The sequence below is a fragment of the Polyodon spathula genome, chromosome 21 (assembly GCF_017654505.1).
Source record: "Polyodon spathula isolate WHYD16114869_AA chromosome 21, ASM1765450v1, whole genome shotgun sequence".
Lineage (NCBI taxonomy): Eukaryota > Metazoa > Chordata > Actinopteri > Acipenseriformes > Polyodontidae > Polyodon > Polyodon spathula.
Genome location: NC_054554.1, coordinates 6,237,276 through 6,258,915, shown reverse-complemented (window position 1 = coordinate 6,258,915; position 21,640 = coordinate 6,237,276). Strand labels below are relative to the sequence as shown.

The following is a 21,640-nucleotide window of genomic DNA, read 5'->3' as shown; positions in this document are numbered from 1 at the left end:
CATTTAAATATTGCGTAATGCTACTGTTGCTTAATTTTGCTATTGTTAGAATTACATTAATAAAATAAAAGGCAAAATGTGAAACCTAGAAAAAGGATATTGAGATACCGAAGTGAACAAACCAACCCCCCTAAACATTCTGACAGCTGGAAGTCTGCCATGCTAACAGCATACAGACTGCTGTGTCAAACTTTCCCTTGATTTAGTTGATGCTATCAGATATTGCAAGAGCAATTTTGGAGCGCACTGTAAGTTATAATATAAGCAACCTGAGTAAATGTTCCCTTTTAAAAAATAATACAAGAAACTAATGCAGTGCCTAGCAATGCTACATTTTATTTCCAATATAAACTCATTTTGAAGACGGTAACATTGAAACATAAAAATCATTAAAGAACATTTTACCTGGGCATACAAATATAGAACTGCAGATTCTATTCCGAGGGGTCACAAAGGAACAGTCCACACAAAATGGCCTACATTTTCTATTCTGCTACTAATTCAGTTTGACAGCCTCTAAACTAACTTGGCAAATAAACCTCAATGTACAAGCCTCTGCTGTTACCCAAAGACTGAATGAAATCAAGAGGACGTCTACATTCTTTAGAAGATGGGAGATGCTGATCAGCTGTAAAAACAAGCACAAAAATATAACATAAAATGGTTTTATGCCAAAACTCCCCAAATCAGCTGCAGCTTTTTTTATTTTTAAAGTGCTGTATTAATAATAACACTAGTGGTATGTCTCCCAATAAAAATGCATATATCAAAAAATACTAAACAGAAGTACACAACTAGCTTGATATCATATGGAATACACATATCATGACCATTCTATTAAAACTGTTTTGTACCATATCCATTGAATGGCCCAATAGCTGATGTCACTCTGGAATATTTGCTCACTGGAGAACCTCAGTTGTATTTGTTATTAACAATCAGTGCTGGCTGAAGTGGAATTGTCAGGCACACAGCCATCGACTCGTTATTTCAAGTTACAAGGAAACTGAAGATTGAAATCAATGAATGTAACACTAACACAACACAAACACTACTAGGTAACAAGCAAACAAGTTTCAGTTTTCGAATGTCTGAAATATGCGTGTTTCGTAGTTGTGTAACAAATACTAAAATGTCAATATAAATTGTATATTTTACTACAGCAATATCACTTATATGATTATATCATTCTTCATTCATTTTGACAAGGCGTTAAAAATTACAAAATTATATAATTGTATAAAATAAGACTTTGTGTGTAGGCTAATCAGTCATTTCAAATACTTAAAATGGATTATTAATACGAACACTGTTGCCAATTCACAGTTCTGAATGGTCAAACAACTTTAAAAGGAAGGATTGTCATCATTAATATAAGTAAGCTATAAAAGCCATTAAAAACTGTCATATAACACCCCATCACAATTCAAACTGAAGGGTGCTATCCATCAAAAGGCCTTGATTGTCCCTGTGGAATCTGTTGTGCTCTTTTAAAGTATGGAACCCCCCATTGAGATAAGTAATGGATATTGCTGGCTACAGCTCATGGTGTGGCGTTTTCCATCTGCCAGGTTTTCTTTTGCTCTGCAGTGAGGTGTTGTTCCACAGCACCAGCATCATGAAGCAGACTAGCATATAAAGTGTCTATACCGTACTGTAATTGGCTAGCTTTCTCATTTCTCGATGAACATTGCATGTGTTGTCATGTACACTGTAAAGTATGAAGAAAGCTTGAATGGCAGCCTTCATGCCATTTCCTCATCAGGGCAGAAGTCCAGGCAATCCTAAGTTTGTTTTAGTCAGAATCAGAGTTGGAGTCTTCTGGCAATACAAAACAAGAACAGCAGTAAATAAACAGATCCACCAGCTGACAAACTACATGCAGCACAAATCGAATCTATCTGTTATCATTTTGACTACCATATTAACATCTGGCAAGAAATGACATACTACATCCAGTACCAAGAACTGGAAAAGATGAATCCATTTCTTTTACAGTTGTCGGTTTCAATGCACAGTATTTACATCACAAGACTATGTTATATAGGCATGTGTATACAGTATCGTATAAAGTTAATGATAACTTTAGGTGCATCTTTAAATGAACATTCAGTGCTTAGTGAATCCGACCCTGTGTGCTTGTAGCTGTGACAGTATCTATATTCCTTACTACAGCCCTGACAGGAAATCTTTCCTACCTGTGGTAGGCTGTTCCATCGTCTCGCCTTGCTTCAGAAAATTAGCCAGATCGTTAAAGATGACATAGAAGTCCAATGCAAACACTATGGTGGCTATGAACCCAAACACCTGTAAATAGAAAAGTCACAGCTAGACTCTGATAAGAATACCACCTGGATGCACAAGACACAGCCTGGGAAACATGATGCAGAAATAAGGGTCTTTTAAAAATCAGTCTTAAAGTAAATGTTCAAACATGACACTTGAACTGCGTGGTTTTATGCAGTAGTATTTCAAATGTAGGATACCTAAAACCCAGAATCACACAGTTTCTTCTTCATTTAATAAGGACTTACAAGAAGGGCTTTGTGAAGTCATAGCAGCAAAAAGAATCCAACTTTATTTAATATCAACGTGTACTCACCCCTGCTGCTTTGGATGCTGAGTCAATGTATCTTGAAACAGAGATTATTGAAATAATGAAGTAGATAACAGAGGCGCTGACGCAGCGCAGGAAATCCTGGGGAAAATGAAAAGGTATGCTAAAAATAAAATCAGTTAAAAAGGGGCAGTGTCCTATACAGACTATAAAAATTGTTTTTTTATACTGAAGTACGATTTAACACACATTGGGCACATTTGCTGACTGTAGGTGGCTATTGCATTGACATCCTATTGGCTGCACTTACCATTAGTGGCCAATGGAAGCCCTTGAATCGCTCATTGAACTTGCTGGAGTAGGCGAAGAGCAGGAAAAAAGCCAAGAGGAACTCAACGAGGGGCGCCGTCACAAAAGCTGCTGCGATGGATGCCACGAAGCAGATGAAGCAGATGAAGGACAGAGCCTGGGAGAGGAGGACAAACTGATAAATTATCTCAGCAAGCATGATATACATATCGATGAGCGCAGCTGTCTTAGAAAATGCTAGTTTACAAAAAAACAGCAGCTTCTTTTCCTCCTCCAGTACTGTTTGCCTTCACTGAGTCGATCAAACCAGTCAATTCATTTTACCTCCAAGGAACAGGATTGTAAGGTTTCCAGCTGAGTCATATAGTGGAAGGATTGCTTATTCGCTTGTGATGAGACTTGGTTTGGAGTCTCACCATCTTACTTATGTTTCTACCATGGGCATAATGCTGGTGATCACATTTTTTATTATATTAATAGCTATGTATGTTACTAGCATACATGTTCATATAGAAGTGAACTCAAGCTCTAATAAACCCACTAGGAGGTTTAACTAATGCCATTGGTGCGGTTCATCCCGTGGGCACAGGAAGTGAGAAATTACCAACAGGCTATTCTGTAACTTTGTGGTTAGGTTAACTGGTTTTACTTGAGGCTTAATGATTTATTTATTTAAAAATCAACAAGGACTCTTTCAAGGCTGTCTGAGATGATCCATAGTCTTGTACCTTTAGATATGTTTCAAAGTCTACTGGATAGCGTGAGTGTTTTAACTGACAGATAATAGTTTTAGGATATGTAAAAAAAAAAAAAAAAAAAAAAAGGACAAAATAGGAAACGTAGGTTGAAAAGAGGGGTGATTAACAGCTATTTTAGGTTTTCATATTGAACAAAAACTATCCCTCACACAGCTTACAATGCTGCAATCTCATCTCCTGCGTCTTGCAACACTTCCTTTAGCTAGACTACTCAGAAAGGCGACCTTCAAAACTAAAACATTATTTTATTTTTTGGGATGCTTCTAGGTAACCCCCAACAGTCTGTGAGGTGTAGTGTAAGCCTCAAAAACAATTATATTATTCCCAAGCTCTCTAACCAAAGGTTTTGTTTTTAAATTATGTGGAAACTTGGGTTTAATACTGTTAGCTAATATAATGTCACAGTTAACCAGTCTTTACAATTGTATCTTGCTTTTCTTTTCACATATGGTCCAGTTAATTAAGGATGAATGGAGGGATAGTTTATTGAGCTACACAATGGTCATTTTCTTCCCTCATGTCTTCTGTCTAAATTCAATTAATTTAAATTGTTTTGTTGTGGAATGCACTTTTAGCATTAACTAATTTTAAACACTGCTTTACCTAAAGAAACAGGTAAGTGACATACAGAAATACTCTGAGGGCAGACGTGGCCTGCTTAACAGGTCTTCAGTGTTGAAATAATAGTCAAATAACATGTCTGTTTATAAAATCTCAAATAAAAATTTGTCTTCTGAAACAAAATTCTAGAATTCCACACAATGATAGTGCTAAAGAATGGTAAAGTCATATCATCCAAAACTCACACAAGTAACTGCTTCCTCTCTTTGCAAAGCGTTACTGAAACTGAAGGCAAAGCAAGATAAAACAACTTGAGTGCAGCACTAAAGTCGTCATCCGCTTCTGAATGTGAAAGAACCTGCTAGCATGAAAACACTGCAAGAAAGGTGCAAAGTCACAGTGCAGATTGCTTTTGCAGAAGTGAAATGTGTCAAATGTTCTGGCAAGCCACTGTTAATATCTAAGCTATCAGAATGCTCGGTTACTTAAACAGTACTACAAGTTTCCATTTCCTCATCACGATTCCTAGTAAATGTTTGATCCGTATTCAAGATAGAAGCCCCACAAGCTGCTATCCACAAGCATAAACGAGATGGGCCTCACCCAATGGAAACATTTCAGTGCAGAGCAGTTAACTGCCTATTGTAAATCTTGACTCATGGAACATACCGCTGTGCACGTTCTCAGCTTCAGCAAGAGAGGTTTTGGCAGATAATGTGTAACCTAATGACTTCACCCAGACAGCAAGCTGTTGTGGATATAGACGTGTTCAGAAAACACAGAAGTGTTTACAATTATGCTTCCATTTTGAAAGGTAGGGTCCATGGAAGGCATCAAGCATGTTCGAAAAGAGTGACTTAATGAGTCACACTTTTTTTAAACACTAAGAAAGTGATTTCACAGGATAGGGTGCTGCGCATGTAACCACCATGTCCTTCAATGCGGTGACTGCATTAACCAACGCGTCCATCAAGAAAGCCTCCCGGGCATTCCTGGAATTGCAATGTTTAAAGGAAACGACCTACAGACAGCACAGCTCCCATTGCACACGAGCAATGATGGATTACTGATTACTGTGAGAGGCACGAGATGCACCGGAGCAGCCCCAGTCACACTCGCCTATTTCCACTGAAATGAGATCCATGCATTGTGGACTAGTAAGGCCATTCTTCAAGCTTTTCATCATAAACGCTTGAACACTTTGACACATAAAGCTTCAGTTGAACAGCTAACTTTTTTTTTGCAAGAATTTCTTACCTAGAGATGATGTATATGCACCAATAGTTTACAATAAATGACCAGCAAACGTGCTATGCATTTGATCTCAGAAATAATACAATTAATGCTACATAGTCTTTGGGTACGGAAACAAAAGCTGTTTAGACAACTGTACAAAACTAGTGCAGTTACTGGTTTAAAGGACAAGAAATATTCTGTTACATTAACATACTGTATGAAAATACACTGCTTAGCCATGTAGCAAAAGGTATGTTTTTTGCTGTTAAAAATGCTAACAAAAATGTTCACAGTTGCCTATTATTCTCAATGGGGCCACCGGGGTTAAAACTGACTGTTCCAGCAATTAAAGCAGCATTCTTATTCCCAAGGACTACGTTTTTTTTCAGCTGTTACTGATGTGCTAGACACTGACTCTCTTGTTTTAGAACATGTTTTCCCAGCACTGTGATGTTTTTTTTTTTTTTTTTTTTACCTCATGCTTTGTGGTTTCTTCTATAATGAAAGGCTTTTTTTTTTTTTTTATAAAAGACATGTGAAGCCATCACTACAAATGGCACCATTGTCTGAGGCATATGATTACAGTATACCAGTATTGCATACATGTGCAGCAAATCTCAGTTCTCGCAGGCAGGCGCATCACACAGGGTGAGGCAATCCACACACAGGCAGAGGGCACTGGACAAAAGAGCAGGCTCCTTTGCAAGGAGCGTAATTTGGGCTCATGTCTCTGTGTATGATTACGTCACCTACCAGCCCTGCAGCTGCCTACCCCCGTGCACGCTGCACATGCAAACCAAAAAAAAAATGAACACGTCTCCTTCAAAAGATGGAGGACATATTATTTGTAAGAGTTGGTTAAGGTAGAGAGACAGGTGGTTTGATATGAATATGAGGATATTTAAATAATGTTCATTTAGACACTGTGTCTAGAATGTTAAATGACATACACTCAGTCGAAGAAACATAAAGCATTCATTTTGAATAGATAAATTAACCACCTGCACTTTTTCCTGCCCTTTAAAATTCCCCCATGTAACATCATTGTGCATATATTTCTATTAACAGTTGTTCTTAGTCCACCTGATGTTACACAATTTAGCCACCAGGTAGCACTGTTTGAAATGGAAAACTGGCATCAAACTGCAATGGACACTTCCTCACAGACATGAAACAGCTGGAAGACCTCCTACTCTTGGTTAAATCCTGGCTGTCTTAGTGCTAGAGATGAGTTCGTAGACCCTGAACTAAAGAGAAGCACAAGAAACTTAAACAGGAAGCAGAACTTTTTTAGAACTCTGAAAGGTTTGATATACAGAGCAGGCCTATGTTTATAATTAAAAGGTATGTGGTTTATTAAATAGAACATGGTCTGTTCAAAGGTCCACTAAATCAGGGTCATCTAAAAAAAAAAAAAAAAAAAAAAAAAAAGTGAAACAATAAAACCATGTGCATATCAATATAGCTGTGTGTGTGTGTGACTATATATATATATATATATATATATATATATATATATATATATATATATATATAGATAGATAGATAGATAGATAGATAGTTTCCTCAGATTTTTCTCCTTAAATGTTAACTAATGCAGTACAACTTTGTAATCAGTGTACAGTATAATGATCAATGTTATCCAAGTTACTTTTAAATTGTATTACTTTCTAAATTCAAAGCACTTGGTAAAAGTACTATGCATATGTCTAATTGATGTGAACAGTGGGCTTCTAGCATATATTATACTACAGTTTGAGTTAGCGCAATTTGCACTTAGTTTACTTGAAATGCCCCCCCCCCCGAGTTTAAAAAGTACGGTTTCCATTCAGTCGCCCTGCCCTGTCTAGTTCACCCCTCCCCTGAATAGAGGCAAGTCGCATGCTTGGAAATGTGATTGATATTCTCTCAATTCGGCGGGGAAAGTAATAAAACTACCTTTTTATTGTACTTCAGCATGGAAGTAGGTGCCTAGCCAACTGATTGACTTGCTGACATTACACTTTTAAATATGTTTTAAGATTTACGGGTAAATAATAATAATAATAATAATAATAATAATAATAATAATAATAATAATAATAATAATAATAATATTTTTTACCGACCGTGCTAATATAATAACAATCATATTGTTTATTAAAAGTTCATTTAGAAATTCAAACTTTTATACAGTATTTCGTTTGTTCTCTCACAAAGTTTATTGGAAACATTAGTTAGTTAGCTAAACATGGACTTATTTAAGCCGATCATATTGCTTTTTAAACAAGCACTCCAAAGAGTCAAAAACAAAGGGAGTACTAATCACAGATAATATCTACAAATTTAAGATGAAAAACAATGGCTATTACCACTTCAGCAATAAGCAGCTGTCCTTTCCGCGAGGTGACAAAAGCTTTGTCGGGGAGGAGAGTCCTTATTCCAGACTGGCGTGTTGGTGTCGTGTCGGGTGATTCCATATCCCCCATAGCAGCGACCTAAAACTAAACCAGTCTTTATACGCCTAAAAAAAAAAAAAAGATTTACAATCCTGCAATGGTCCTGTTAGCACTGAATTTAAGAGGGGAAACGGAAATCATGACACTGCGGAAACGTAAAAAAGCTCACCATCTGCATTCTGCAAATCTGTTGACAGTTAGATTGCAAATGATGCAAGCGAAGTGTCTCTCTTTGAAGAGTAGTGCACGTTTTTTTTTTCTTTTGTAAACTAGCCTGGGGCTTTGGTGTATTTATCAGTCGCATAGCTCTGTTACATTTCTGCACAACACGCGGCACACATCTGTTAATGCATGCGTAAGTAGACTACAGTACGTGGCACAAGACTTACAAATTAGCTATACTGACAACTAATTAAATCAACAAGTATACTTAGTTCAGTAGCAAGGTGCACTAGAAAGAAACGGAAAGTATTTAAAAGTTCATCTTTTCAAAGTTTGTAATGTAAGCAGCAACACTTATTTTACTGAGTAACCTCACTTTCACGCATACTTCATAGGTTGCTGGAATTGAATGAGCTTGGACTACACAGCGCACATATAAAGCATTAATGTAAACGGGTTTCCTGTGTGGTCTGTCTGGGAAGAGGTAATTGGGGTGACACGTTTTCCCTGTGGTAAAAGATGACACTGAAAAAAAAAAAAAAACTACTCACTCTGACAAGGATGCTAATAATAGCAAAACATGCACATGGGTTCTCTGCAGGTAGTGCATTCGAATACTGCATTAAACAGCTATTAAAATGACGTTTTAATCTTCCAAAGGTTGTTACTTTATATATATATAGATTATATATATATATATATATATATATATATATATATATATATATATATATATATATATATATATATTATTAATAGCCTTTTAAATTTTGTATTTATATTTAAACATATTATATTTATAATTCAGTCCTAGAATCCATCCCCAAATCTCAGATTACACGTACTGTAAGGCGGGTGGTTTAATTCCCCTCTGCAGAATCTGTAGGAGGAAATCTTATTTATTTATTTATTTATTTATTTATTTATTACCACCAGAGGGAAGCAACATCCCCAAACCAGGTCGAATTGATGATCCTCCCACAGATTCAGTTTCACCTACCCTTCCCAGTTTTGAAATCAAAGTGCAGATATTTGGTCTAAATGCAATAGCTCTCTCTGCATGACAGTCTACACTTAAGCACATATGTTCTTAAAATTCAATTTAAATATTAGTTGTTTGATTTCTGGTTTTGTAACTTTTTTGGGTGCGTTTTCCCTTAGTACTAATGAGCTGCCATGCCATGTCAACGTGCACTCCCACCACTTTTATTGCCTTCTGAAATTTCAGAAACGCTGTGATTCAATGTCATCAGATAAGATTGAACTTTTGCCAAAATAATAACTTTTAGGGCAGTACTCTTTGTGCACCTTCACCCTGCATTATGTGTGAAAATGTGTGAGAGCTTACCTATATGCACAAAGCATTAGTGTATTGATGAATTCTTATGGCAGTCTACTGTCTGGTGTGCCTATGCCTTTATGAACTCCTCATTTACAGAAACATGTATCTGCTTGTGTTTCAGTATTAGAGCTGGTTCACAGTGATATATGTTACAAAACAGTGAATTAGAAAAACGTCAACATCAAATTGTTAATTTAGTTAAGTGTGTGAATTGTCTTCTTATTTTCACAGTTACACAGATTCGTTATTTTTTTTGAGCAGCACATTAAATAAAATAGCATCTTTTATCTGGACAAGTGAACACAAAACCCATGTACTTAACCGGTATTCCCCAACTGGAAAACGTCAGAACTAAAAAAGGCTCTACATTGTCATCTAGAGAAATTGCATTAGTTGTTCTTACCACCTCTGCAATCTAGAGCACCCTTCGCTGACTTGAGAAAAAATGTGTCTATTTCCATGATGAATTTATAACCATTCAGTTGTTGTATATGACCAAATGCATTTCTATCTTTCTTTCTTTCTTTCTTTCAGTAGCAAGGGGTGGTTTGCTATTTCTGCTTCCTGAGTGCTACAATTTCACTGAAAAAACGAGTGATTGCTTTTGAAACTATTCTTTGTGTAATACAATGTCTGTTTGATTTTCTTACATATCATGGCTGAAACTGACTTGTAGCATGGAGATGTTTTATTGAATTTGATAATAACAGAGTGAGAGGCAGCAGGCCATCAATACAATCGTGTGTTATATAAATGAAGTACTACAGCATATGACGATAGTATAAAGCATCTACAGTATGTGCTTCATATTAATACGATTTGTGGTGATCTCTGATTTTAATTGCTGGAAGGGTTATACCTTACTTTACATTTTATCTGAACAGATATTGGAGCTCTTTAAACTGGTGTGTGTCTTTTTAAGAGAATATCGCGCCACTGCTTGATACAACCCCCTGTTCGCTTGCGAAAGGAAACGTTTCTGTGACAGGAGGAAGTAAGCTAAGTCGACGTCAGCAATGGCCGATGCAGAGGTCAGGTGGTTAAATAGTACCCTTTTTAAAACAGTCTAACAAGTCTGGGACCATGTCCTTTTCTAAAATGTTAATTAGATTAAAGTGGGCGCATCTGGTCCATCGTTCATTAGAACGATTGCTTGCTCAAAGCAGTCCCAGGCTTTCTCAACCAAAACACATGTGTCATTCCCAGCAAGTGAAACAGACGAGACGATTATACAGCACTGGAACGCCTTATACAAGTAGGTGCAACAAATAAAATGAATTTATATTACATCTACTTTATTTTAAAGCGCACCCTATGTCATTATAGCTTGTGTAGTATCATTTAATACAATGTACAATGTTACAGGTTGGGTAACACTACAACAATATCAGTAATATCAGATGCTAGGCTTGCCTGCCGTCAGATAGAATTCATATAGAACCATGTAGTAGCCAACAGTACATGTCAGCAGTAAGTCCTCAGTATTCAAAGTGATTGCTTTTCGTTTTTTGGGAAATATCACACATTTGTGCAGTCTTGGATTCAGAAGCACCTGTCAACTGAGCGCCCACAGTACTGTCAACCTACTGAAGAGTTTACCCACTGGGTTACTTAGGGAAACCACACCTGGGCTATCAGCTGCAGAATTTAGACATGTCAGTTACATTGTGGATTAGTAGGTAATTAACAATGTTGTCTTTCACGACAGGTAAACTGATGCGGAACGGAGATGAGAGAAAGTCAGTTGTAAGTAAATTACAATCTTGAATAAAAGCTATCAATGTACATGCATGATTGTACTAAAACATTGTTTTGAAAAGGGGAATTACAACTGGGTATTACCACTGAAATAGACAATTTTAATTAAGTGGTGTTAGAGATGCATCTGGGATGTGGAAACTGCAATAAACAACATGTCACAGAGAGTATAGTACTGGATTCAGACATGTTCAAAGTATGGAAATGTTACTGTTAAAGTGAAGATACTGCATTTCATATGGATGACTAGCGATTCAAAGTAAATGTAAAGTAATTACTGTAATAGGGTCTATTATCATGCCGGCTGTTTCAGGCATTGCATGAAAAGAATGTGATTCATTGCAGGTGTGCATAGAAGGGAACATTGCTAGTGGAAAGACCACCTGCTTGGAATACTTTAGCAAAACCTGCGATATTGAGGTAATGTTTTTATCTTGTTTGGCTTAGATTCAAACGTTTCCTGGGGTCAGTACACAGAACCCAGTCTGGCTGTAGGAAAAGCAAAAGTTTGTGTGAGGCACAGTCCCCACTATAGGAATGAATGTTAACTGAAGGTCATTTTACCCCTATAGTTTCACTGAGAATAATAGGACACACTGTCGAAACATTTATTTACTTTTTTAATGAATCTTCAAGGAAATTCCACATTAACAAAATTGTTCTTACAGAGACCCACAGTTCTATTTTTACTTAGTGGTTTGATTCTAGTTTTGTAAAACTAACAGCTGTTTTTCTCCTTTGCAAATTGCCCCAATGTATCTGAACCTGTGACCAGCATTAAAAAGGCACCCTCAGATATACAGTAGTTAAACAATACAGTAAAAAAAGTGTTTTCCTTTAGGTGTTGACAGAACCAATTTCTAAATGGAGGAACATCAGAGGACACAATCCACTTGTAAGCACATTTACCGCTACAATTTGCACTTAGAAATCACTTTTCACCTGATGGTCATGTTAATGTGATTAATATATATACAGTGTCACTACCAACATGTATACCCTGAGCTGTAATCTTGACTAACTCAATTACTGTATTGTAACATGCTATAATAATTTTCTGTGAAACATGGGGTTAGCTTTTATTAACAAAACCACTAGAAGCATAAATATTCACACTTACTCAAAACATTTGTCTCCCATCATTTTTTTTGGGGGGGGTTAGTGAAGTTAAATAAATTATTTAACCAAAATAAAATTATTTAACCAAAAATTGTTTACCTGGTATAATCAAGCACTTTATCTGGTTCATGATGCACAGTATTGTGCAGCACAGCTACTTGTGTAAATAACTTCTTCTATTGGAGGCTAACGACACAATCATTTTAAATGTAATCAAAACGTTTGACTCTTGTTTGGGAGCTGTGTTGTGAGTCAAATTGAAACCTTCAATCGATGAGAATGAAATGGAACCAGAGCTGCTAGGAATTGTGTCTCACCTATTTCTGTCTGACCTGCCATCAGTATTCACATTATTCCCTATCTTGCTTCACCAGGGATTAATGTACCAGGACCCTCCACGCTGGGGACTGACCCTGCAGACCTACGTGCAGCTGACCATGCTCGACCAGCACATCTCGCCCATAGTAGGTGTACACACTTTCAACCATAAAGAAGATGTGTTTAACTTGTTACCCATATAAGCACTAACTACTGAAATACACACTGGTTAGTAACTTGGTTAAAATACACAGCTAAGATTTTTTTTTTTTTTTTTTTTTAAATGGCGTTATATGAGTGTTAATTTCAACAGTAGCATTGCCTGTGGTATCTTTTACCTAGTGTCTTCTGGACTCTCTATCTTATTTTCAATAACAGTTGAAGCCTTTAATATTTTTAGGGTCGTCACTTAAATCTTTATACACTGTCTGTCTGTCTGTCTGTCTGTCTGTACTCTAAATGGTAACTTCCTTAAATTCTTCAGTTACTTTCAGATTTTGTTTTTCTATACACATTTTAGAAATCCATGTATTTCCATTTCCATAGGTGTGCATGCTTAAGTTTGAATTTTATCATAATGAATCACTTTTTTTCTGAACCTCCATACGATGACCCCTGTACTCATTGCAGAGCTTTTAAAACCTCTATGTAATCCTTTTCTATTCTTCAGATGGCTCCGATTCGAATGATGGAGCGGTCAATCTACAGTGCCAAGTACATATTTGTAGAAAATCTCTTCAAAAGGTATGACACACTGTTTTGTTTGTGCAACTTCCATACTTTTTAATTTATATATGTATATATTTTTTATTTTATTTATTTATTTATTTATTTATTTTAAAGTTTGGCTTATATCTGATTACATCTATTTTTGGATGTCTTTCACCAAATATATTTTAAAATGTAATACTTTTATTAACCCATTTCACAGATGAATTATACATTTATTCTTCTCATTTACAAAATGTTTATCATCTTTAATAAACTCCCTTCATTCGAGTGCATTTTCCTTAAAAAATCTAGATCCTTTTTTTTTAATGTGTCCACTAGGGGGTGCTCTGTAACTAATAATCATGTATTTACTTGCTTTCACACTAGGAAATGCGCCATTAAAACAGCATGAATACTGAAATATTCTTGTGTTGCAGTGGGAAAATGCCTGAGGTAGACTTTGCTGTTTTGACTGAGTGGTTTGAGTGGATTGTGAAAAACATTGACATTCCTTTGGATCTCATTGGTGAGTGCCCTCACAGCTTGTTATACACTTCACACACATCTTTTCATTTGCAGTACATCTACACTGATAGCTTATGGCATAACATACACATACAACTGTATGCAACTCAGAGTATGTAACTACAGAGTGACTGTAAAACATGTTCTTTTTTTTTATTTGCCCTTTTATAAAAAAATAAATACTACAGCATATATAATTTGTTATACAGTTGCAATACTTGTTTTTGAATATATACCAGCTGCATCTCCTTGTTGAAAGTTTAATGTTGTAGTGGGCATACTCAGAAGAGACCTTTTTTTTTTTTTTTTTTTTTTTTTTTTTAGTACATTTTTGCTCTGTTCTTTGAGTCAATCTAAAAACTAAAACTCAGTGGTCTCATTTTTCTTATGCTGAGCAGTGTATCTCCAGACGTCTCCCCAGAAGTGCTATGAGAGACTGAAGATGAGGTGCAGAGAAGAGGAGAAAGTTATTCCTTTGGTAAGTAAGACACAAAAAGCCTGAGACTGAAGTGACGTATCCTCACTGCCGGTCCGGCCTGATCAATACCCTTCTCATTGGTCTTAATTTTTATTTTTCTAAAAGGAATATTTGGAAGCCGTCCATCAGCGGTACGAAGACTGGCTAATCAAACAGACGCTGTATAAAGCCCCGGCTCCTGTCCTCGTAAGTCACCAAGCGATATTATTTACAGCATGTTGTGTTTATTATTTGATCTGTGAACAGTACTGGATGTCTTGTCAAAGAAAATCCTTTACATTTCAGATACCTCCCCGCAATGGTTTTATCATTTATTCATGGGGGCCCCTTTTTTTTAAATTTATTTTTTTAATAATTTGTAAAACTAAATGTTTTACCCATTTTTCAATTTGAATTAACCCAGCTTGGATTTTGCCTCACCCCGGCACACCACTGCACCCCACTTATGAGCCACCAAACCCTGGAGGCAAGTCCCAACCTGTGAAGGCTCTGCCTGTCCAGTAGGAGTTGCTGTAGCTCAATAATTCTACCCGATGTGCTACCGGGTACCATATTTTGGACCTCTTTAGTAACATTTGTATTTATTTTGTAGGTTATTCCAGCAGATCATGACCTCCAGACAATGCTGAAACAGTATGAGGAGAACAGATATCGGATACTGACATCCGGCAACGGACAGTTCAAAGGACATAACCTGCAATAGGCTGGGTCCCACAGCACTGCGTAGCTTCAGCAGAAATATACATAGTGGTGGACAAGGGTTTTATGGAGAGCTAATGTCCTTTTTATATGCTATTTTTTTTCCCACTGTCCAAAATCATGCTCTGGAAACCATTCTAACGAGAATCTTCCCACCTCCACAGGTTCTTTCAGGACAAAATGAGAATTGTATGTGTAAGCATTGTCAAGCTAGGCAGAACCAGCTCACAGGACCTAAAGCACAAAGGCCTTACTCAGATGGCAACTTAGCTAGCTGAGCAAAACATGGGTATGTTATGGGCAAATTATAAAATCATGATTGTAAACTGCTTATGTATCAATTGCGTAAATGTGCCATGGATGGGGACTGCCTGACAATTGACGTTTAGTTGAGTATGTTTTACTGAGGAGAACAGAGCTCAAGAAAGCATCTAAGTGTGTTAAGACGGGGCAATGGAAGCATTCTGCAGTTGTGTTCCCAGTCAGACAGCGCCAGTGCACTGATAGAACCTGTTTACAGGGGCACCGGTTCAGCTACTCTGCCCTTATTCACAGCTGTTGGAGCAGGAATGCAGTAGTAACATGTGTTGGGTGCAATTTTTGGCATCGAGACGTGCCGTTTCTTTTAAAAAGACCACTGTGTTGTGTTTAGGAAAATAGCTTGATAGGAATATGACATTTCTTGGTCTCAGGGAGATCTGTCTGTCTTAGTTAATTTAAAACGTTTAGGCATCTGGCTAGCATTTTATCTTAATGTTATCTTAGTGGGGAATCTCAAGAAGTCTTTTATTTTGAGTTTTACTGTTAAAGTAATTGTAGCTAACATACTAGGTCCATACGTTTTCATTATGTAGGTCTCGTGCAGTTTTGAAAGAAACACATGGTTTAGTAAAAAAATGATGTCTGGTACTGCACTGCCTAACCAACCAGCTGCTTCTTCTGCTGACTGACATGATTTCAGCCAGTAATGTGCTTTGACCCAGAAGATGCGTCTGAGGTGACATGACTCGGGAAGCGGAAATGCAGACAGGTAACCCCAAGAATAAGCCTTAGAAACGGAGAGCTTCCTTCAACCTAAAGTAGTACCAGATATTGTTTTCATATTAAAGTATGTGTTTCTTTCAAAACTGCACATTTGAGACCTGTTTAGTCAATGGATGTGCAAAACAAGTAAGATTTGTGAAAACTTTTTTTGATGTGGTACTTTCTTGACTAACTAATGTTTACTGTACTGTTGTACACAGATAGTGCACCTTTTGGTGTTGGTTTAGACTTATTTATTGTGATTTATGAAGAATAACTTCATAAATCTATGGCAATAGATGTAAACTATGTATCTTCCGTGTTTTGTGGACCAGATTGATACTGTAGAGTGAATACATTCTAAACAGCGTTATGATGGGTCAAAGAATGCACAAAATGTTATATTTTGTCTAAACTATGAATCACGGGTAGTGATAGTCTATCCTAAAACATTCAGTCAAGTAACACTTGCATTAAAAAATAAGGTAGAAAATACCAAGATAAGAACAGATATTTCAGTGATGTATTTATTATTTTTAAACTGGTTTTAAAAATTCTGACTGTCAAGTGTATGCTTTAATATGTTTCATTTAAATCAGATTTCATTACTGCTTTTTTCTTCGAATTTATACTACTGTACATACTATATAATAATGTTGGTTAGTCTCCAAGGGTTAAATACATCACATGTTTGATATTTAGATGTGCTTATCCATGTGTAAATAATCATGGCTAAGAAGCTGATGTTACTGAGAGATATTGTCTGGGTGTGGCGATATGTTGGTACCAGTCTGTCTGTATTAACGTGTGGATGGTAACCTCACGTGGGTGCTGTTGAGACAACCGCTGTCATTTTCACAAAAACAAGAAAATTCCGAACAGGCCCAAAATGTGGGCATCTATTGCAAGCATGTCTCCAGCTCAACTGTTCTTGTATGCATTTTGCAAACGTTATTGCTTTTGTCTTTAGTGTGTTTACAGCTTTATATACCTGAATATGTTAAGTTATTATGTTAACTTACTCCAGTTTTTGTTTTTAAAGTTGGTAAAAAGTTAATAAAGTAATTGGTCAAAAACACTTTTATATGCTTATTTTTCATTGCTGGGATACCATCCAAAAGGTTAAAATCAATCCCCCCCCCCCCCCCTCTCATCTATTACCTTTTGTGTTCCAGTGAATAATGTCACATTTGATAATAGTGGACTTGTTTAAACCCTAAAATGTTATAAATGGAAAGCGAAAACAGCAGGTGTTAATAAATTATATTAGATGATTAATTAAAATAATGGGAGTAGGGACCAGACATTCTGTTTTTAAGATATTTATTGAAAAGATTTCATCCAGTTTAATTACGCCAGGGCGCTTAACTTCAAACAAAGCATCTGCCTGAAGCTTATCACATTTGCTTCTTTGTTACCCTACAGCCCTTGGTCTGCATTATTGCCACAGATAAATAAAACCACACCTGTAAACCCTGATATGAACTGATACACTAAAACATCATGTAATAAAAACAGGATCAAATTATAATTCTCTACTATTTAGTATTTCAGTATTCAAATCATAATATACAGATGATCAATAAATACAAACTTATAATTTTAAAAGCTTTTATCAGAAACGGTTTTGTTAAAATAACATGTTCTAGGGCGCTCCCGAGTGGCGCATCCAGTTGCACTGTCCTCCGACGCCATAGCTCCAAGGTGGATGCATGGTGGGTCGCAGTGTGAAAAGAAGTGGTCGGCTGACGGCACATGCTTTGGAGTACAGCGTGTGTTCGTCTTCGCCGTTCCGGTCAGCGCAGGGGTGGTAGCGGTGAGCAGAGCTTAAAAATAATAATTGGATATTCTAAATTGGGAGAAAATAATAAAAATAATTGGTGACCACTAAGTTAAAAATAAATAAATAAAAATAACATTTTCTTTTGTTTCTTTATGAATTACAATGTTTTCTTGTATATGTAAATATTTATATATTTAAACAAGCCTCCAGGTTACATTTTTCCAAATGTTCAGAATTGCTTTTTCTGAAAATTAGGCAGTAAATACACATTTTCAGTTATTAGACTATGGTAAAAATTACAAACATTTTGTCATGAATATATGGCCAAAGATTTTTTTTTTTTTTACAAGAAAACATAGCTGTCGTCATGGTCTGGTTGCTGTGGCTCTCTGGTAACAAGTGGTGGATGACAGTTCTCGCCGTAGTTGCATTCTGACTGAAAGAAGTTGTTGGAATTGCAGTCAGCTGAATCTTCAATGGGGTGTTGGTTTTCAAGGCTTTTGGGTGGGATATAGAAAGACTGAGGTGGCTCTGTGATGCGTCCTAGAGCATCAGCATTTGAGAATGTTTGCCTCCCATTAGAGACTAACTCCACACGGCTTCTGTAGTCAGGCAGTTGGCATATCAAAACTGGGGAGGGATTACAAACAATCTGGCGTGTCAAGTCCTTGGGTGAACCAGGATGCTTTACATTAATAAAGACAGATTCACTGAAGGCACTGTTTTCATGCTGGGATGTCTCTTCAATGGGGTGTTTCAGGTCTTCCTCATTACACTCCTTAATCCTCATGTTGGTAAGCATTGAAGCGAACTCATCCACGTTTGACTGCTTTTCAGAAACCGCTTTGCAATGAACCTCTTTGTAAGAACTGTGGAACAAACCTGATCCTTTTGGGTCTTTGAAATATGTAGGGCTGGCAGCTGTCTCTGCTCCTGCTTCCTTCTCGTTAGAATATTGAAATTCAGAATCAGAGAACATGGTAATGGCTAGGGAGCCACTCTGATCGTCAATTCTATTGAAGTCTGCTTGGGAAGCTTCCATGGCCAAGTCAGGCTTTCTGGGATTCTCTGAACTGTTACCATCATGTGCAGAGATCTTTAACTTCTGAGCTTCTCTGAAGATGGGTTTCTGGCCAATAGCAAGGTCAGGATAGGCAGCATAGATATCTGTGATGGAGTTGTCATCACCAATAGAAGTGGAAACTGTGCTTTTCACTTCTGTAGATCTATCTGCTTTGGATTGGTCTAAAACAAGCAGAGGAGAGGTTAACTCTGCTTTCTGTGGCACTTTATCTGAATCCTCAAAAGCACTCACTGTTTCAAAAGACACCTGATCACCTTGTGTTAATGCAGTTTCAGGAGGAAAAACAGATTCCACTGGTGCTTGTTCTTCCATAAGCAGGGCCAGCTTTCCTTGCTGTGACCCATCTTTTAAACTTTCAGAGCGCTCAGTATACCCACCAAGCTCTGGAGATCGTTTTTGAAGGACTTCCAAGCATTCAGAGTCTTTCATGTCAGCCATGGCTTCCAGCATGCACTCACATTCTTGCCTGGCCAGAAACAGCTCGAACCCGATTTGTTTGGCCCTTGTATAGTCATTGTCCTTGCTCAGTCTGTATTCAGTCTCCGTTTCTGGCTTGTACCCTATCCACTCTAGGACTTTGGTGATGACGTCTTGCGGCAGCACAGGCTGAATGAAGTACACAAAGGGCCCGGTAAAGGTCTGAATAAAAAGAAGAGGAACAATTAGGTTGCTAAGTTCTATGGCTTCTAATTGATCTTACAATGTGATTTACAAGCTACTGAAATGAGGACCGCCACGGTCCTACACCTTCAAACTCTAGGCATTGTCTCTCCCGGCTCATAAGAGTGCCATTTTACCAAAACCTTGCCCTTCCTCTGTCCTACATGAACAAAAGTATTACATTGCTACTTTGCATCCATGGAATGGTTCTTAAATGCTCAGAAAATGTATGTTATCTCATTTAAGTGTTTAAGCGAATGGAGCATAATTTCCAACCCTTGTGAAGCATTACTTTACATTAGTGTGGAATGCAATGCGTTGCACACATACTGCACCAACCAGTTTAAAACTGCAGATCTGTTTGAACAGCTGCAGGGCACAGAAAGAGGAAATGAAGAGCCCACAGATTGTGTTCTGAGTCATGCCCTTTCCATATACCCCTGTTTTAGTTCTGGGAGCTCAACACCTGTAGGGTGTCAGGTTACCTAAAATGTTCCTTGATCGCTGTGCTATACTTAGTGCATGCTTTCACAACCCTTCACTGTTTGAGGACAGGCGAAGCTAAACAACATATGGAAACCTTTAATCAATTATATATAACTGTATTTATACAACAGTATGACATCTATATGGAAATGTATAGACAAGAACAACTAACCTACATGGTTGAGTTATACATACTGTATATTAAAATGAATGTGCATTTCCATATAATATTCGTCTAATTTAAAAATTTAAGTTAATTTATAAATAGGTTAATCTTTGAACTTCATCATAACCCGTTACTCGTTTTTGAATAATTTATATATATATATATATATATATATATATATATATATATATATATATATATATATATATATATATATATATATATATATATATATATATATAAATTACATTCAACATCTGTTATGAATAAACACCAAAGTGTGTTTACCAGACAAAATCACATAGTAGTGTATTTATCAGACACAGATATGGCTAATGTTTGCAATACAATATCTGACAGTGCAATGCTAGCATTACCTTAAGCGATCTGATCTCTTTTCTCCAAGGGAACAGAAACAGATTGACACAAATCATTTCTAGGACTTCAGTGGCTTTTATCAGCCCGTTGAGCACATCCCGACACCCCCCTTTACTCGCTTTGACGCACTCTTCAGTAATTTTATAAAAACCAAAAACGGTGAACCTCTCTCCTGTGCTGGACTCGGACTTGAGGAACTGCTTTGCCTTTTCTGTCACGTTTCTGTCCTTGCAGACTAGACGTTTACCTCCGGGCCAGGCACTTTCATAGTAGTTCAAATAGTCCACGTAGACTTCGTTGCTTGTTACTGTACTTTTACAGTCCTTCATGTTTGTAAATGTCGGGTTCTGGGTTAATTGTCTTGTTTTTGTTCTGCTTTACAAACGTCAATACGGAAGTAATAGTTAAAGCGCTTAACTTATTTGTCATCAACATGGACATTGCATTGGCAGCCCGTGTGTGTGTGTGTGTTGAAGCTCTGATTGGTTTAGACGGTGTATCTGATACTTAAAAGGAAATTCGGTAGGTCTTATGCAGTGTCAGTCAAAAATGGACCCAGCTACACTTTGCACCAAACTGTTTGGCAATTTGAAACAGAAAGTGAACAAAATTCGTTTCATTAACTATGTAAGTGAAACTTCGTAATTAATTCAGCGGCGGTTCTGCCATAACTAATAAATAATAAATTAACTTGGAAAACAAATGCTGTCTTTTTATTTCTCGTTTGTGCCTTGTGTGGCATAACTTACCATGTGCTGATTAAAGTTCTTGACTCACAAGAACCCAGGATCAGCGACATTCGCAAAGTATTTATATTAGCGCAGTCATGATAATGACTTCAGAGATAACAACTGCTAAAAAAAAAAAAAAAACATTATGTTGCTCTGGGTTGCCTCAGTTTATTAACCCCAAATTGCCTCCTTGGCTCCACAAGCCCTCTGTAGTAATTATTTCTGGAGCCGCCCCTGATAAATATACAGAAAGATACTACTTTTTTTTTTTTTTTTTTTTAGGACAGGCGCGCAGTGGAAGTCATGAATATTCAAATCGGTGCTAACAGTACACAAACACAGACACACAATACCAACT

At 37.0% G+C, this 21,640-nt stretch overlaps 3 protein-coding genes across 7 annotated transcripts; 1 reads left to right on the top strand and 2 right to left on the bottom strand.

The window, feature by feature from the left end:
* Positions 1–316: 316 nt before the first annotated feature.
* LOC121296330 (CKLF-like MARVEL transmembrane domain-containing protein 3) lies at positions 317–8,007 on the bottom strand. 2 transcript variants are annotated; one of them, XM_041221755.1, is made up of 5 exons: positions 7,773–8,007; positions 2,868–3,023; positions 2,603–2,698; positions 2,199–2,307; positions 317–1,821 (listed from the first exon to the last, which is right to left on the bottom strand). In XM_041221755.1, the coding sequence occupies exons 1-5, from the start codon at positions 7,887–7,889 to the stop codon at positions 1,796–1,798; spliced, it is 504 nt and encodes a 167-aa protein (XP_041077689.1). In that variant the 5' UTR covers positions 7,890–8,007; the 3' UTR covers positions 317–1,795. The 2 variants fall into 2 exon arrangements, with proteins under 2 accessions (XP_041077689.1, XP_041077690.1); XM_041221756.1 differs by having other exon boundaries at positions 317–1,818.
* A 2,337-nt stretch (positions 8,008–10,344) lies between these two features.
* tk2 (thymidine kinase 2) lies at positions 10,345–17,060 on the top strand. Of its 2 annotated transcripts, XM_041221747.1 has the most exons (10): positions 10,345–10,618; positions 11,072–11,109; positions 11,467–11,541; positions 11,963–12,016; positions 12,615–12,704; positions 13,229–13,302; positions 13,707–13,795; positions 14,193–14,272; positions 14,378–14,458; positions 14,865–17,060. In XM_041221747.1, the coding sequence occupies exons 1-10, from the start codon at positions 10,447–10,449 to the stop codon at positions 14,973–14,975; spliced, it is 864 nt and encodes a 287-aa protein (XP_041077681.1). In that variant the 5' UTR covers positions 10,345–10,446; the 3' UTR covers positions 14,976–17,060. The 2 variants fall into 2 exon arrangements, with proteins under 2 accessions (XP_041077681.1, XP_041077682.1); XM_041221748.1 differs by lacking the exon at positions 11,467–11,541.
* A 248-nt stretch (positions 17,061–17,308) lies between these two features.
* On the bottom strand, positions 17,309–21,384 carry LOC121296313. Of its 3 annotated transcripts, none has more exons than XM_041221726.1 (3): positions 20,551–21,384; positions 18,125–19,500; positions 17,309–17,820 (listed from the first exon to the last, which is right to left on the bottom strand). In XM_041221726.1, exons 1-3 carry the CDS (start codon positions 20,878–20,880, stop codon positions 17,640–17,642), a joined length of 1,887 nt encoding a protein of 628 aa, XP_041077660.1. In that variant the 5' UTR covers positions 20,881–21,384; the 3' UTR covers positions 17,309–17,639. The 3 variants fall into 3 exon arrangements, with proteins under 3 accessions (XP_041077660.1, XP_041077661.1, XP_041077662.1); XM_041221727.1 differs by having other exon boundaries at positions 17,805–17,843; positions 20,551–21,382; XM_041221728.1 differs by having other exon boundaries at positions 17,805–17,820; positions 18,082–19,500; positions 20,551–21,240.
* Between the last annotated feature and the right edge of the window lie 256 nt (positions 21,385–21,640).

Bases quoted from the DNA above. Each gene is read 5' to 3' on its own strand.
- tk2 (XM_041221747.1), top strand. From the start codon at position 10,447: ATGTCCTTTTCTAAAATGTTAATTAGATTAAAGTGGGCGCATCTGGTC. The intron at 10,619-11,071 runs GTAGGTGCAACA...CTTTCACGACAG, and splicing joins CACTGGAACGCCTTATACAA to GTAAACTGATGCGGAACGGA. The intron at 13,796-14,192 runs GTGAGTGCCCTC...TATGCTGAGCAG, and splicing joins CATTCCTTTGGATCTCATTG to TGTATCTCCAGACGTCTCCC.
- LOC121296330 (XM_041221755.1), bottom strand. From the start codon at position 7,889: ATGGGGGATATGGAATCACCCGACACGACACCAACACGCCAGTCTGGA. The intron at 2,699-2,867 runs GTAAGTGCAGCC...CATTTTCCCCAG, and splicing joins GCTTCCATTGGCCACTAATG to GATTTCCTGCGCTGCGTCAG. The intron at 2,308-2,602 runs GTGAGTACACGT...TTCTATTTACAG, and splicing joins CAGCATCCAAAGCAGCAGGG to GTGTTTGGGTTCATAGCCAC.
- LOC121296313 (XM_041221726.1), bottom strand. From the start codon at position 20,880: ATGAAGGACTGTAAAAGTACAGTAACAAGCAACGAAGTCTACGTGGAC. The intron at 19,501-20,550 runs GTAATGCTAGCA...CTTTTTATTCAG, and splicing joins AAGAGATCAGATCGCTTAAG to ACCTTTACCGGGCCCTTTGT. The intron at 17,821-18,124 runs GTAAAAAAAAAA...ATTATTTTTAAG, and splicing joins GACGACAGCTATGTTTTCTT to CTCTGCTCACCGCTACCACC.